The sequence below is a fragment of the Charadrius vociferus genome, unplaced genomic scaffold, assembly GCF_000708025.1.
Source record: "Charadrius vociferus isolate BGI_N301 unplaced genomic scaffold, ASM70802v2 scaffold235, whole genome shotgun sequence".
NCBI classification, from domain to species: Eukaryota; Metazoa; Chordata; class Aves; order Charadriiformes; family Charadriidae; genus Charadrius; species Charadrius vociferus.
The window spans coordinates 2,125,712-2,138,190 of record NW_009648536.1 but is presented as its reverse complement, the minus strand read 5'-3'; the positions used below and the strand labels follow the sequence as shown (position 1 = coordinate 2,138,190).

Here is a 12,479-nt window from a genome sequence, read left to right as displayed (position 1 = left end):
CCCTCCCTGCGTCGATGCTCAAGATGAGCTCTGGAAAGGGGGCTGTGGAAGGAGATTACTGAGTAGTTCTGCCCGCTGGTGGCTGCATGGGGTGGCCATGCAAATGTGGGCTTATCTATTACAGACAGAAAGAAAAACACAGCTCACAATGTGAAAAATGCTAACTATAAAATGTCAGCCTATGGGCAAAACCAAAACAGTGGAAACTGACCTAGCAAACATGGGCAGTATTGCCTTTCTGTCTATAACCTTTACCTGCTGCCAATATGCTGTCTTAAAAATAGGTATATGCAGCCCGGGGGGTTGGTGGCAGAATACAGCCAAGGAATTGCTATAACTACACAAAAATATCTGCTGTGGATACTGTTTGTCAAGTTGTGCCAACAGATTTGTGAGGCACTGTAGTCCAAACTGATATATAGAAAGCCAGAAAAAAAGCTGTAAGGCTTCCAACTATCCTCTGCTTAGTGTATTAAATAAAAAACTGTGTCCAGCTATGGCTCTGGGGACAGATCACATTAAAAACTTAAGGATCTAAAGTTGTGCCTGACAACAACAGCCATGCGCTTTCCTCTAGGAGCAGCATCCAGAACCTCAGAGAGGTTTAGTCCTTCTCAGCATGCTGCCTGCTGTCATTGATTTAAGTGAGCTTGAGCCTTTTAAAGTGCTATGGGGTATGTTCCAGAGACAGCAAGTAAGGCAATGCCTGGGACAGGAACATGCAGCTCCTTTGGGAAGTGTTTCAGTGTGTGGGGTTGCATCTCCAGCTACTCCTAACATCTTCACTCCTCATCAAAACTGAGAGACACTAGCTGTTTCTTTTGAAATCATGATGAAAAGACAAAACAGATGCAAGGATTGCATTTTTTTTTTCTCTTTTACAAAAGCGAGAGCACGGCCATACCCCAGCAGTTGGCTGCTCACACGAAGAGGCAGAGGAAGCAGCATTGGTCCTAGCACAAGAAAGAGCAGCCTGGGAAGAAAAGCCCGGGCCACAGGAGTCCCCGGGCACACAGCTGTCCTACACGCTATCATGAAGTCCTCTCCCAGGTCATGGCACAGCGCTCACAGATTGGGGTAGTAAAACCTCTCCTTCCAGGCTGGCCCCCAGACTGGCCACACAGGCATCTTACCAGGATATGTGGGTTTGAGCCTTCTCCCAGAGGCGAATTAATGAGAAATTAGGCAGCATACTGCATGGTTGCTGTTTGTGGAGTGCCTGATTTTGCAGGTGCATATCAGGCAAAGTACGTAAGCCATGGTCGGCTCATTTCCCAGAGTAGAGTTTGGGCTACAGAGGAGCCAGGTCCTGTGCAGGGCCAGACTCCGGCCCTCGCAGAGTCAAAAGCGAGTGCACAAGCAGAACGAGAGCTCAGTGGAGATTTCCAGGCCTGTCCCAATCCTTCAAGAGCTCATGTCACTGAAAGTCCCATCTTCACTTACAAAGCCTCACCAGAAACAGCATTTTCAGCAGAAACTAGGCCATTCCGCCCCTGCCAGAAAAGCCTTGTTGACTCTCACTTTGGACAACAGATGCATATATACACCTACCTAAGGTTTGCCAGTATGCCTCCAAATGCCCCAAATGCAGTCTGTGTCAGAGCAAGGGCTCCCAGGTTTTTTTGTGTGTGAACCCTGACAGACCAAATCTTCGCACCATGGCCCCTAGCTTCCACCCCCACTCTTTTCTTCTTGTTTTACAAGAAGAACCAAGGTCAGACAGGCTATCTGCACTGATGTATACAAAATCCTCAGACAGGCAGGTTTATAGGTCATTGTATGCACAGACAGGGGCTCCCCAACCCCGGTTTGAGTGAATGTTCGGTGGCAGTCTACCCAACAGTGATATCCACGTGTCCCTTAGTTTGAGTTTGGCAAAGGTAAGCGTGCAGTGAGAAATGTCAAAGATTCGCAGATTCGGACTGATTCAAAAAGCTTGTGAGCCATGGCCATAAACTGCACCCAGACAGGTAGACAGCCCATCCTTAGCTCATGAGCACTAATGTTGTGTTCCCAGCAGCATGCTCTGCATCAGCATATTAAATGTCAGTATGCTTTGTGGGGATCTTCACAACTTACTTCTGCTTGCGCAGCAGAATTCTTTTCCATGGTAATGCACACTCCCAAAATAACACACAAAGAACACCTCTGGGGGTTGGGCTGCTGGTGGTGTGTGTTGCTAGCAACACGCAGGTTCATTTTTTCATCAAGCAAGCAGGTTAACTTCTGGCAAAGATAGCCAGTTCATCACGGCAGAATGGTACCAAGATAATTTCTGGCAAAGATACACAGCTCATCACAGCGGAATGGTACCGAGCTGTCTACACGTGCTCGTTATCCAATTCAAAATCCACTTCCAAAAGGTCATATTCCATCCTTGTGAAACTGGATCTGACAAAAGTGCCAACTGCTATTATCAACAGTATGTGTCAGAATTAACATACACTATTGTACATGTTTCACAAATGTTAATTCTCGGTTAGAATAAGCCCAAACCAAAGTACACTGAGTAACTTCTGGGGCCTAGAAACAACATGTGAAGGTGTCCACGTTATTTATTGTCAAAGAACTAGAAACTGGTCTACAAAAGGTTACTCACTGTAAGAGGCTGCTGAGTCTTCCCCCCAAGATTTTTAGAAGAGGACAGAGTCAGATACTCTGGAGATAGTCTGTAGCTTGTCTGAGAAAGTTGAGTGAGTCCCTAGTTATTGAATGCAACACAGTAATTCCTTGTAGCACAGTGGCTTATGAGTAATCACAAATGATAAATGAAAAAGCAAACATATTTTTCCTTTGCTTTTACTTTTAATGCTTCCTTTAATGCACTCTTTTAATGCCTTTGATTGCACAATGCAATTGCACAAGATTTCACTTTAAAAAAATCTTATGAAAATATGGCTCATTTGCTTTCTTGCTACAGAGGTCAGACAGTTCAGTCTGGCAGTTCTGCAGTGTGTTCTTTGGCTCAGCTGTGAGGCATTTCTTCCCATCTGCACAGTGAATCCAGCAAGCTTTCTTCACTTAGCTGAATGCTTCTTGACTATCTCAAGGTACTCCTTCACATCATCAGGAGATCCCAAGACAATAGGCACTCTTTGGTGGATATCTTCAGGCACTATATCTAGTATTGCTTGATGCCCAGTTGTCGCTATTCCCCCAGCCTTCTCAATAACAAAAGCCATAGGATTGCATTCATAGAGCAGTCTCAGCTAGAAGACAAAAATCAAATTGGCAATGGTTAGCCCAGGCAATGCCCAGAATCATGAAATGTAAATATATTTGGCACTTGATTTAAAACCAATCAACACTCCAAGTACTCCATATTTCATATAAACTTTGACTCAAGAATGAAATTGTGTGGATTTTTCTTTTAAACAAAACACAGTTGAATGCTGGATTTGCCCAATTTGAGTACTTTCTCCATAGCTCTTGTTTGCATTGTGCTCTTTACACAGAGATAAAGCTCATGTGTAAGACACAACCTTTAACAAGGCAGCAGACCACTAGGCCTATGTGAAAAGAAAGAAAAACACTGGGCCAGAGTGTGCCATTAGGTTTCTCTAATGAATAACTGCATCTTATCTGCAAACTGAAGCAATAATTTACGGACAATTACAAAACAGATGAAAGGTCTTTGCTGAATAAACAGTGCCCTTGTCAGCCTCTAAGTGTGTGATCTTCCCTGACTGACTGTCGTCCTGGCAGAGGCAGCCAGGCATAGTTCCTCCAGATGAGGCAGTGTTACCAAGTACAAGATGCAGATGGTTTTCTCTTTGGCAGAGCTTCTAGTAAGGGACACACTGCGTTTAGGCTTCTTACATACTATCTGGTAATAGGAATCTCAAGGTAATGCGGGTTGTTTACTTTGCTTTGTAATGTTTCTCTTGGTTGAGGTCAGCGTGGTTTGGGCTGAGACTGCCATCTCAGAGAAACCTGTTTGAACAGCACATCCCCTGATATGTTGCATAATCTGAATTTGTCTGGGGATAAAGAGAAGTCACTGCATTGAAACAGGTTAGCACCAGCCCTAAAATAGGTATCTGACAGCAGGTTGCTGTCACTCATGACAGTGGGGAAGGGGTGAGCGTACTCACACACCAGAGTTGCAAGCTACCAAGTAATAAGATACATGTTCTGCAATCAAAATACTGATCAGGTATAGTGAAATATCTAGATAATGTAATATTTTCTATAATGGGCTTGTTCAGGTTTACCTTTCCTTTGGGACTTTTTGAGTTAGCAGGATACAGAAAGATTCCTCCATACACCAGCGTACGATGCACATCAGCCACCATAGATCCTATGTACCTCCCACCATATGGTGAACTGCCATCCTACAGAAAAACATTTGAATAAATGTAACTTTTGAGCACATCAGGTTAATCTTTTTTTTTTTTTTTTTTTTCCTGTCTTAGTGGTCCTAACATCTAACTCCTCCATATTGTGATTCATTGATAATATTCAAAGTAGTTTTGGAGAACAATTCAGCTTCCTCCTCATTTTCTAATTGGAAAAATCCAAGGAAAAGGACTGATGGAAAATTTCAGGATAGACAAGTGGTAGTGCCAACAACAGAAAAGGTATCCCAGCTCTCCATCAGTGCTCTAACCCTTTGAAAATACTGCATTCCTAGTAGCAAAAAGATCAAGTGCTAGGAATTTATGTTGTGTTTTTTTTTCTTTTGTAACAGAATAAAATATCAAGGAGAAAAACAAGTGATCTTTCCTACTTCTTCTACCCATTTTTGCCAGCTTCTACATCTTTTTAGGTAAGAAAAAGTCAATAGTTCAATACTGATATTATTTCCTTATTATACTCCAGAGAGTACATTTTAATATCTAAATAAACAACACCTTAAGCCTGGAAAGATGCCAGGGGAACATACCAGTCTTTGTTGAAAGCAAGATCAGGAAGTCAAGAAGGGACATGAACACTTAACAATAGTAAATGTTGACACTTCATTGTCCATGTAATAACTCCAGTGATGACAGGCTTAAGGCACAAGAAAAGACATGATTTTTACGGGCACTCCTTAGAGCTTCAGGCCTCCTGACACCAGGAAGCTGCATGACCACAAAGTGGACCCTGAAACTACACTAGCTTTTGAAGTGAGAGGTCCCCTCAGGACCCAACTTGTGTTACCACTGAGCAATGACCCACCGCCATCCCCGTTCAGCTCTCCACCTAGTTGGATGCTGCAGTGAGGAAGCAGCAATCTAACGCACATGTCGACCAAATTTCTTCATCACCAGATGAGACTTCCTCTCTACTTGACTACCAAGTGCCCAGTTTTGCCTCTAGCACTGTTACTCAGGCCCCGTCAAGAAGTAAGATTGAAAAAAATAAAGAAAGAAAGGATTAAAGGATTAAAGAGGTGCAGTGCAGCACTGAAGGATAGTGAAATATCTGGTCACATCAACTGCTGCTCTAATTATCAGTCCTACATGAAGATACATTTTAAATAACGGGAAGGAAAACAAGCTCTAAACAGGGCACGAGACAGTGATTGACCATGAAGTTGGAAATTATGAGTGTTGCTTGTCATCAGAAAGTTTCTCTGAAACAGGGTCTTTTACCTCAGGGAATTTCTTCTTTTTGAGATACTCTGTGACTGCAGGATCGAAGTATTTAGCATAGCCTTCATTGAGACTGTAGATATTTCCCTTCTTTTTGATTTTCACATCCCTATCCACCAGAATGAATTCTCCAATTGCCTAACAATAAGAAAGAAAATCAATTTGTTAACTTTAATTGGTCATCTATTTACAAACCAAGGCAAAAACCAATCATACACACAATTTAGGAAAAATTTAACATCACTGCCACTTTCTTTATTAATGCAATACTTATGAAAAAGTGGTATTTGCAGTCTAGATGCAAAGTGTTTTATTTGTCCATAAAACACAGACAGAAGCATGGATCCTGGGGTCATGCAAGCTTCTTCATACTACCATTCCCAGCTCTCTATCACTTCTCTATGTCAAAAAATGCTGTTGCCTGTAAATTTGTTTAGCTTCCCACTCTTTTGCTAGACTTACAATAAAAGTACAGCTCTGAGGAGTTTGGAAACTGACAGTGCCGGTTCAATCAATGCATAAACATCTTCAAATAGCTGTAGATATTAAGAAATTCCAATTTGTCTTAGCTCAGGCTAACTGGAAACCTGGAGTCAAGAGAGCCAATCTCTGTAACCAAGGGCTGATCTGTTTAGTTTTCACTACAGTATATTTCTAAGTTAGTGCTAAAACAAAAAAAAAATAACATGCATGCATGCTCAAAGTTAAATCTGCCATCTGAATATAGACAAAAATACATGCAGCTACTTAAGATGTTACTTAACAGCCAGCACCAAGTTATATTTCCTGCTGCTTGATCACTGCAAGTTCTAAAAATTTAATACTGGCAGGTGGCACAGCCTGAGTACAAAAAAACAGGTCACTAAAGCGAATTAATTTCTGCTATGATCAATATGATTTTTATTTTAAAACTCATACAGTCAACGCGTGCTAGAACGTCAAACGCACCCACACACGTCACTTACTCTTTTACACACCATGGTGAGATCTGAAAACACAGAAGGTGGTTAAATATTTCTGCTTCTCTGGTTTACTAAGGTCCTAGCATTAAGGAAAAGACAAACAAATCTTAAAGGGCATTCTGCATTGCAGAAAACAGCTCATTTTAAATATCACATGATTTGGCGCATGCTGTGTATTTGCTTCACTGACTTGGCGGCTGTCTTCCCGTTGTTGATTCACACATAGTGCCACTGCAGCTGGCAGGCAGAATGCAAAAACCTCTTGACATTGTTGCTGATGGGTTATTAAGTGTACTTCACTTCTCCAAGTTAGCCTGAAAATTGCTCCTTTGTTTGATTTTTTTGGAGACAAACAGTTCTTATAGACAGTACCTTGTTATCCCTAATAAAGAAACAAAGAAACAGAAGACATTCTCACCGGATCCAGCATGAAACAGTTAACGCCTCCAGCAGAAGTGGCCAGTACCAGCATTGTGGCACTCCCATAGAGAGCGTAACCAGCTGCCACAAGATTACGCCCAGGTTGTAAAGCATCTTTCCCAGAAGGTTCATCAGGGGACATCTAGAATAAGAAGGAGCACAGTAAATTTTACTTCATTTCTATAGTTGGTACATAACTGGACTATCTGGGACAGCGGCAGTCTTGTACTCCATATCCATGCATGAGGTGACACAAATGCTTCCGTGATCCATGACTGAGATTCCAACTTGATGCCCTAGCACAAATTATATGGAGGAGACAAACACATTGATCTAGAATTCTCTTGTATAAGCCTAGTTGGAATGCAGGAAGCAGGAAAGGATTAAGGAGATAATATAGAGCTGTGTACCTCCTTGTCGGTGATGATGAACATAGCTCAGAGGAAAACTCCAAGGCACAGTTGAAAAGCAAGCAATCAAACATGACTCACAGAGTCCACAGCTGATCAAAAGTACATGGGATTTTTTTTTGTTTTCTTTTGCTTCATACAAAAATAAAGTTGAAAATAGATGCTTTAAGATGTATGACAACATACAAAAGATGATTAAAATGGACAGCTGGGTGTGTTTTATCTGACTTACTTTTTCCCCCATCTTGTGACATGTAAGTCCAGTATTTCAAGCTCCTTCAGACAAGGTTTCTGCCTTTCAGAGTGAATTAGACACTTCAAATGCACATGCCATGTTTCAGCTCTGGTTTGTGTTTGAAGCCTGTCCTCAGGCTAACAGGACTATTAGTACAGAGAACAAGAAAACCTGAAAGCACATTCCCCAACTAGATGACAACCGCGTGGTATTTTGTCTCAACACAAATATTCATGAAATCTAAGACCTGATTTGTTTGTAAGGGGTAATTCCTTCAGCTGGCTAATTAAGTATCAGCCAGGCTTCAACCAGCCTTGTGCATATAGGTACCTCATCTTCTAAGAGACTAATGCAAATCCCTCACTAATGTTTTATACAAGCGTCTGTGAAATAGGAGACAACTTAAAGCTGGTCCTGAAAGTCTCTTTCACAAACAAGCTCACATGCAATTATATTCATCAAAAGGTGCACAATAATAGTTTTTCCTATCCTACATGAAAACATTTTACCTTTCTATAGATGGCAAAGATGGTCCCAATGGAAACAAGACAGTCAATGTTTGATGAGCCATCTAGAGGGTCTATGCAGACTATGTATTTACCCTAGGAAATAAAAAAGAGGAAACAACTAGATTAGTGACATATTTATCCACTATACCCAAATAAGAATATTTCAGTAGGTAAATATTCTCAGAGACTTTCACAGCAATACAAACTAAAAGACTTTTATAGATTATGAAGGAACTGAATTCAATGTTAGAAATTTTTTGGCCCAGATTTCATTCTTGTTGTCAACTGTGTGATTTGGCATCATAGTAGCTGGGAATTCTTTAAAGTAATAGATGATGACATGGGAAAGATGAAGTTTTCATACACAATTTTTAATACTAAAAAAAAAAGAGAATGCTTTTTAATTATTAGTTTAGCTTCATCTATTTAATTAATGCCAATCCATTTGGCATTGCCAAGCCTTTTTCACGTAGAGTTAAAATTACAGACATTAAAAAGGCCTTTAACACCTGATGTTCATAAACTGTACATTTCACTTTATCTATGCTCTGAATTGACAGATGATCAGAAATTACCCTAGCCAGGCTGTGGTCGTATCCTGGATTATGGGGGGTTTTCCCCCCCAGAAAAAGAATGGTCCCTGCCTATTTCTGTATTACAGATTCCTGACAGTACAGGAAATTGCCAGTACAGTGAAAACAGCTGAATCAACTGTACCTTTTAAATAACTTGTTTCCCCCTTATTTTATCCACAGTCATTTTAATAGTCATGTGTAACAACAGTAAGTGTTTATTTGCTTTTCGATTGATTTCACACTGGTGCCAGAAACTTAGTTGTCCAGCAACACTCTACTCTGCAGGTAGAAATTCTTATAAAAACACCATATTAGCTCACATTTATTTTCGAAAAGCATTAACGATGCACCTCCTTCAGTGATTGTTGAGGATCTAAAACCATATTTGTTCAGATCTAAAGCAATCTTTGTTCATCCAATGCCTACAAAATCAATTTTGAACCTTTCTCAACCAGGAGAGAAAGAAAGAACTGCTTTGACAAAGCAAATATTATTATACTTCCTAAATTATGTTTTAGTTGGGTTTTTTTGCTAAATTTTTACTCAGATTCTTACCGGATCACACCAAAATATTAGCTAGGACAAAGGAACTATCACTTAACAAGTGCATGCAGACTTGTGAATATAAATAACAATATATAATAAATAAGTAGAAATTATTTTTGTTTCATTGTTGCTAAGTCTTTCACCAGCTTCAAGGAGAATTTGCATGAATTAAAGAACTCAAGATTTGACCTGCACAGAAAAGCTCCTCAGTGTCCTACTGACAAAGTTACTTTACAAAAGGGCTTGACTGACTCAGAGCATAGTTCCAGAGATCAGATGGGACAAACAAGAGATAAGTTTCTTCCACAATTAGGAAAAGGTGGGAAAAAAAGAAGGTGGGGAGGAACAACAGAGAAGAAAAAAAAAAAAAAAAACAAACAAACTTAAGAACAGAAATAACAAAAACTACAAATGTTGGCTGACAGACTTTCCACTAGCCCCCCCTTCAGTATAGAAAAGTAAATATTTTCTGAAATTTTTAGCTCAGTTTCAGTTTCTCAAATCTGAAGCAATATACCCATAAAGGCTGATTTGAAATCAAGGAAGAAGAACCTTTAAAGCTACTAACCCGTTTTTCATTTTCCACTATCACGGCATCTTTGTTTTCTTCTGACACGATAACACATGTACTGAAGGATGATTTGAGCATGTTAATCACCAGGTCATTGGAAAGGATGTCCAACTTCTTCACTTGATCTCCTGTCACATTGGTAGACCCAGCAATCCCATAGCTAGAGCAACGGCAAGAGAGAGCATTTCGTGAGAATGGGGCATTACATCTTCCAAAGCACCAAGTTTCTGGCAACTTTACACTTGTAAAACGTCTTGTAAAACAAACAGCACTTTTGGATGATATCTCAACTCTCTAAGCCTGTTTTTTTTTATTGTCCAGTGGATTCTTGCTGAGATGTGCTAACATTCACTGTGGTGGCGAATCTAGAAGACACTGAATGTGAGGAACACAAAACAAGGAATCACAAACTATAGGGAAACATAGCCAGAGCAGGCTGTGAAGGCTGGATTACAATAATTACGTTATTTTATGAGCTCTTACTTTTAAGACCTAAATACTGCCCCTGAATCCTAGGCTCCAATATTATAGCTGCATACTGTAAAAGCTAAGACTTCATTAGAAAACTTACTCTTAAAAAGTAGCGATGAATCTGACAAAACTAGTTACGCTATAACTTCCTATGTAATTTGCTGCTGGTTAGCAATACAATGTACAAATTGCAGTGGAAACACTTTGTTCACAGATAAATCAACATTTTTATGGTCTGATGTTTTTTGTTTTGATTTTAAGCAGTAAACACTTCCTTGGGAATAAAACTAAGAAATACAAATACGAAACAAAATTCGTATTTGCCAGCTAATCAGAATCAAACCATCTGGCATGAGGAAGTAGCAGGAGACCTTGTGATAGGTGATTTCAAAAGCATGCAAAAGAGAGAGAGGGGAAGTTTAGCTCTAGGAAGAGAAAAACAATAGCCACCTCTGCACACATTCAGATGACTCTTACGTACTTCAGCTACGATTCATTGATTAGGCTGAATACTGGTATTTCGGGTTTTCATAATAATACTGAATAGAGTACTTTGGATGTACTGCATTTCTTCAATTTAACGCATGAGAAAAATAAAAAGACCTGGCATAACTCTCTGTCTTTCTCTCTTTCTCTGCTACAGTGGCTTGACCATTTTTCTGCAAGTGTGAAAGTGCTTTTAGAAAACAACGTGCTTTGAACACCACACTTGCGAGTGGAGGCACAAGTCCTCATCCTCAGAGCAAAAACTGCATTTGGCCAGCAGCTACAGCTCTCCCACCTCATCTGTTGGGTACTCCTGGGAGGGGACAGCAGGGTGCCCGGTGCAGAGCTGGCAGCTAGGAAGCAACTGTGGCATACCCAGCTGTTCTGCAACTCCACTGCTGGGCAGCACGGAGCATATAGCTGAGCCTGGGGTTCACCCAAAGAAATAGGCCCCAGCAATCCCTACTTGTTCACATTCCCTGATACTCAAGCAAAATCCCACCACCATAAAATGCAGTCCCATAGCGGGAGATGTATTGCTGAAGGAGGCTCACAAGCCAGAAGCTGGCTACTCGAGCACGGGTGGAGAGTCAAATCCACTATAAGGGATCATAAGGCAAGGCTATCAGCACACGTATCAAACCTGTGGGCAGCTGTCAACAGACATATGTGTAGGATACAGAGCGGGACCTTAGACTGTTACGAATCAGGTCACCGACAGGAAACACTGGTCTTTACTGATAGACACAGGAGGCACATGAAAGGGCTAGCACACAGTGATTAAAAAACTATCACAGTTCTATAAAGTCTGAAGTCAAAACAGAAAAATAGTTCACACATACATAAAGCGCAAGATTTTTATTCTCTCTTACTGTTGCTTCTATTTTATTAACTTCAGTCACCAAATTTTTCAGCTCTCTGATATATTTTGTAATAAATGGTACTCAGTATTGCCAGAGGCCTTTTGCTTTTTATATTTTCCACTACATGGTTTGTAGAGGCAAATTCATTTTCTCTTGACTAGGTTTTCCATTAAGTAACAGAGCTGCCCATGTCTAAAGCCCTAATCAGCACACAATTTGGCTTATCAACAATATGCAAAATACTTAGGGGGATTAGTTACCTACAATCAGTTTCAGTTATTTAACATTTCAAGAGCTCTAATTTCCTTCTGATGCATCTCTGGAGCAACTCCCCTCTGACTGTCTGACTATAGACACTACTCTTCCTAACCAGTGCTCTTTCTAAAAGCCTCAGGCATCCAAAGCTTCACAGAGAAACTCAAGTTGCTATGATGCAATATGAAAAAAAACCCCACTGAATTTGATTAAACACCTCATCGCATAAAATGGTGCTTTGATATTAGCTACTAACTACAATGAGCAAAAGAACAGCCACATTTTGACAGGCTTTGTCTTTCAGTCTGCTCGTTTGGTCTTCTGGTTCAAAGCACCCAAACCTGCTGAGGGTTTGTTTGCATGAAGTTCTATCAGCAGCAGACATCTGTCAAAGACTGCATGCCTTATATTATTAAAAAGTCATAGGATCCACTTCACCTGAGAAAATCAAGACTCCGACATGCTAGAGGAGTTAGTTACAGTTCTGTGCAAGGGTGTGGGTGGATGTAACACCACACACACGCCTTTCGGGTGACACTCCATCCCCACCACCCCGGAGGCGGCAGGACCACCGGGACCCGCGGGGATGCGGGGAAGTGC

At 40.7% G+C, this 12,479-nt stretch overlaps 1 protein-coding gene across 1 annotated transcript in view; it reads right to left on the bottom strand.

The window, feature by feature from the left end:
• Positions 1-2,798: 2,798 nt before the first annotated feature.
• Positions 2,799-12,479, bottom strand: part of LOC104287187 (fructose-1,6-bisphosphatase 1-like) — a 27,807-nt gene continuing 18,126 nt past the window's right edge. The window contains exons 2-7 of the mRNA XM_009885856.1: positions 9,802-9,964; positions 8,113-8,205; positions 6,957-7,100; positions 5,577-5,714; positions 4,215-4,334; positions 2,799-3,209 (exon numbers count right to left, since the gene is read on the bottom strand). Coding sequence (XP_009884158.1) covers positions 3,018-3,209; positions 4,215-4,334; positions 5,577-5,714; positions 6,957-7,100; positions 8,113-8,205; positions 9,802-9,964 — 850 coding nt within the window. The 3' untranslated portion in view covers positions 2,799-3,017. The remainder of the gene's footprint in view (positions 3,210-4,214; positions 4,335-5,576; positions 5,715-6,956; positions 7,101-8,112; positions 8,206-9,801; positions 9,965-12,479) is intronic.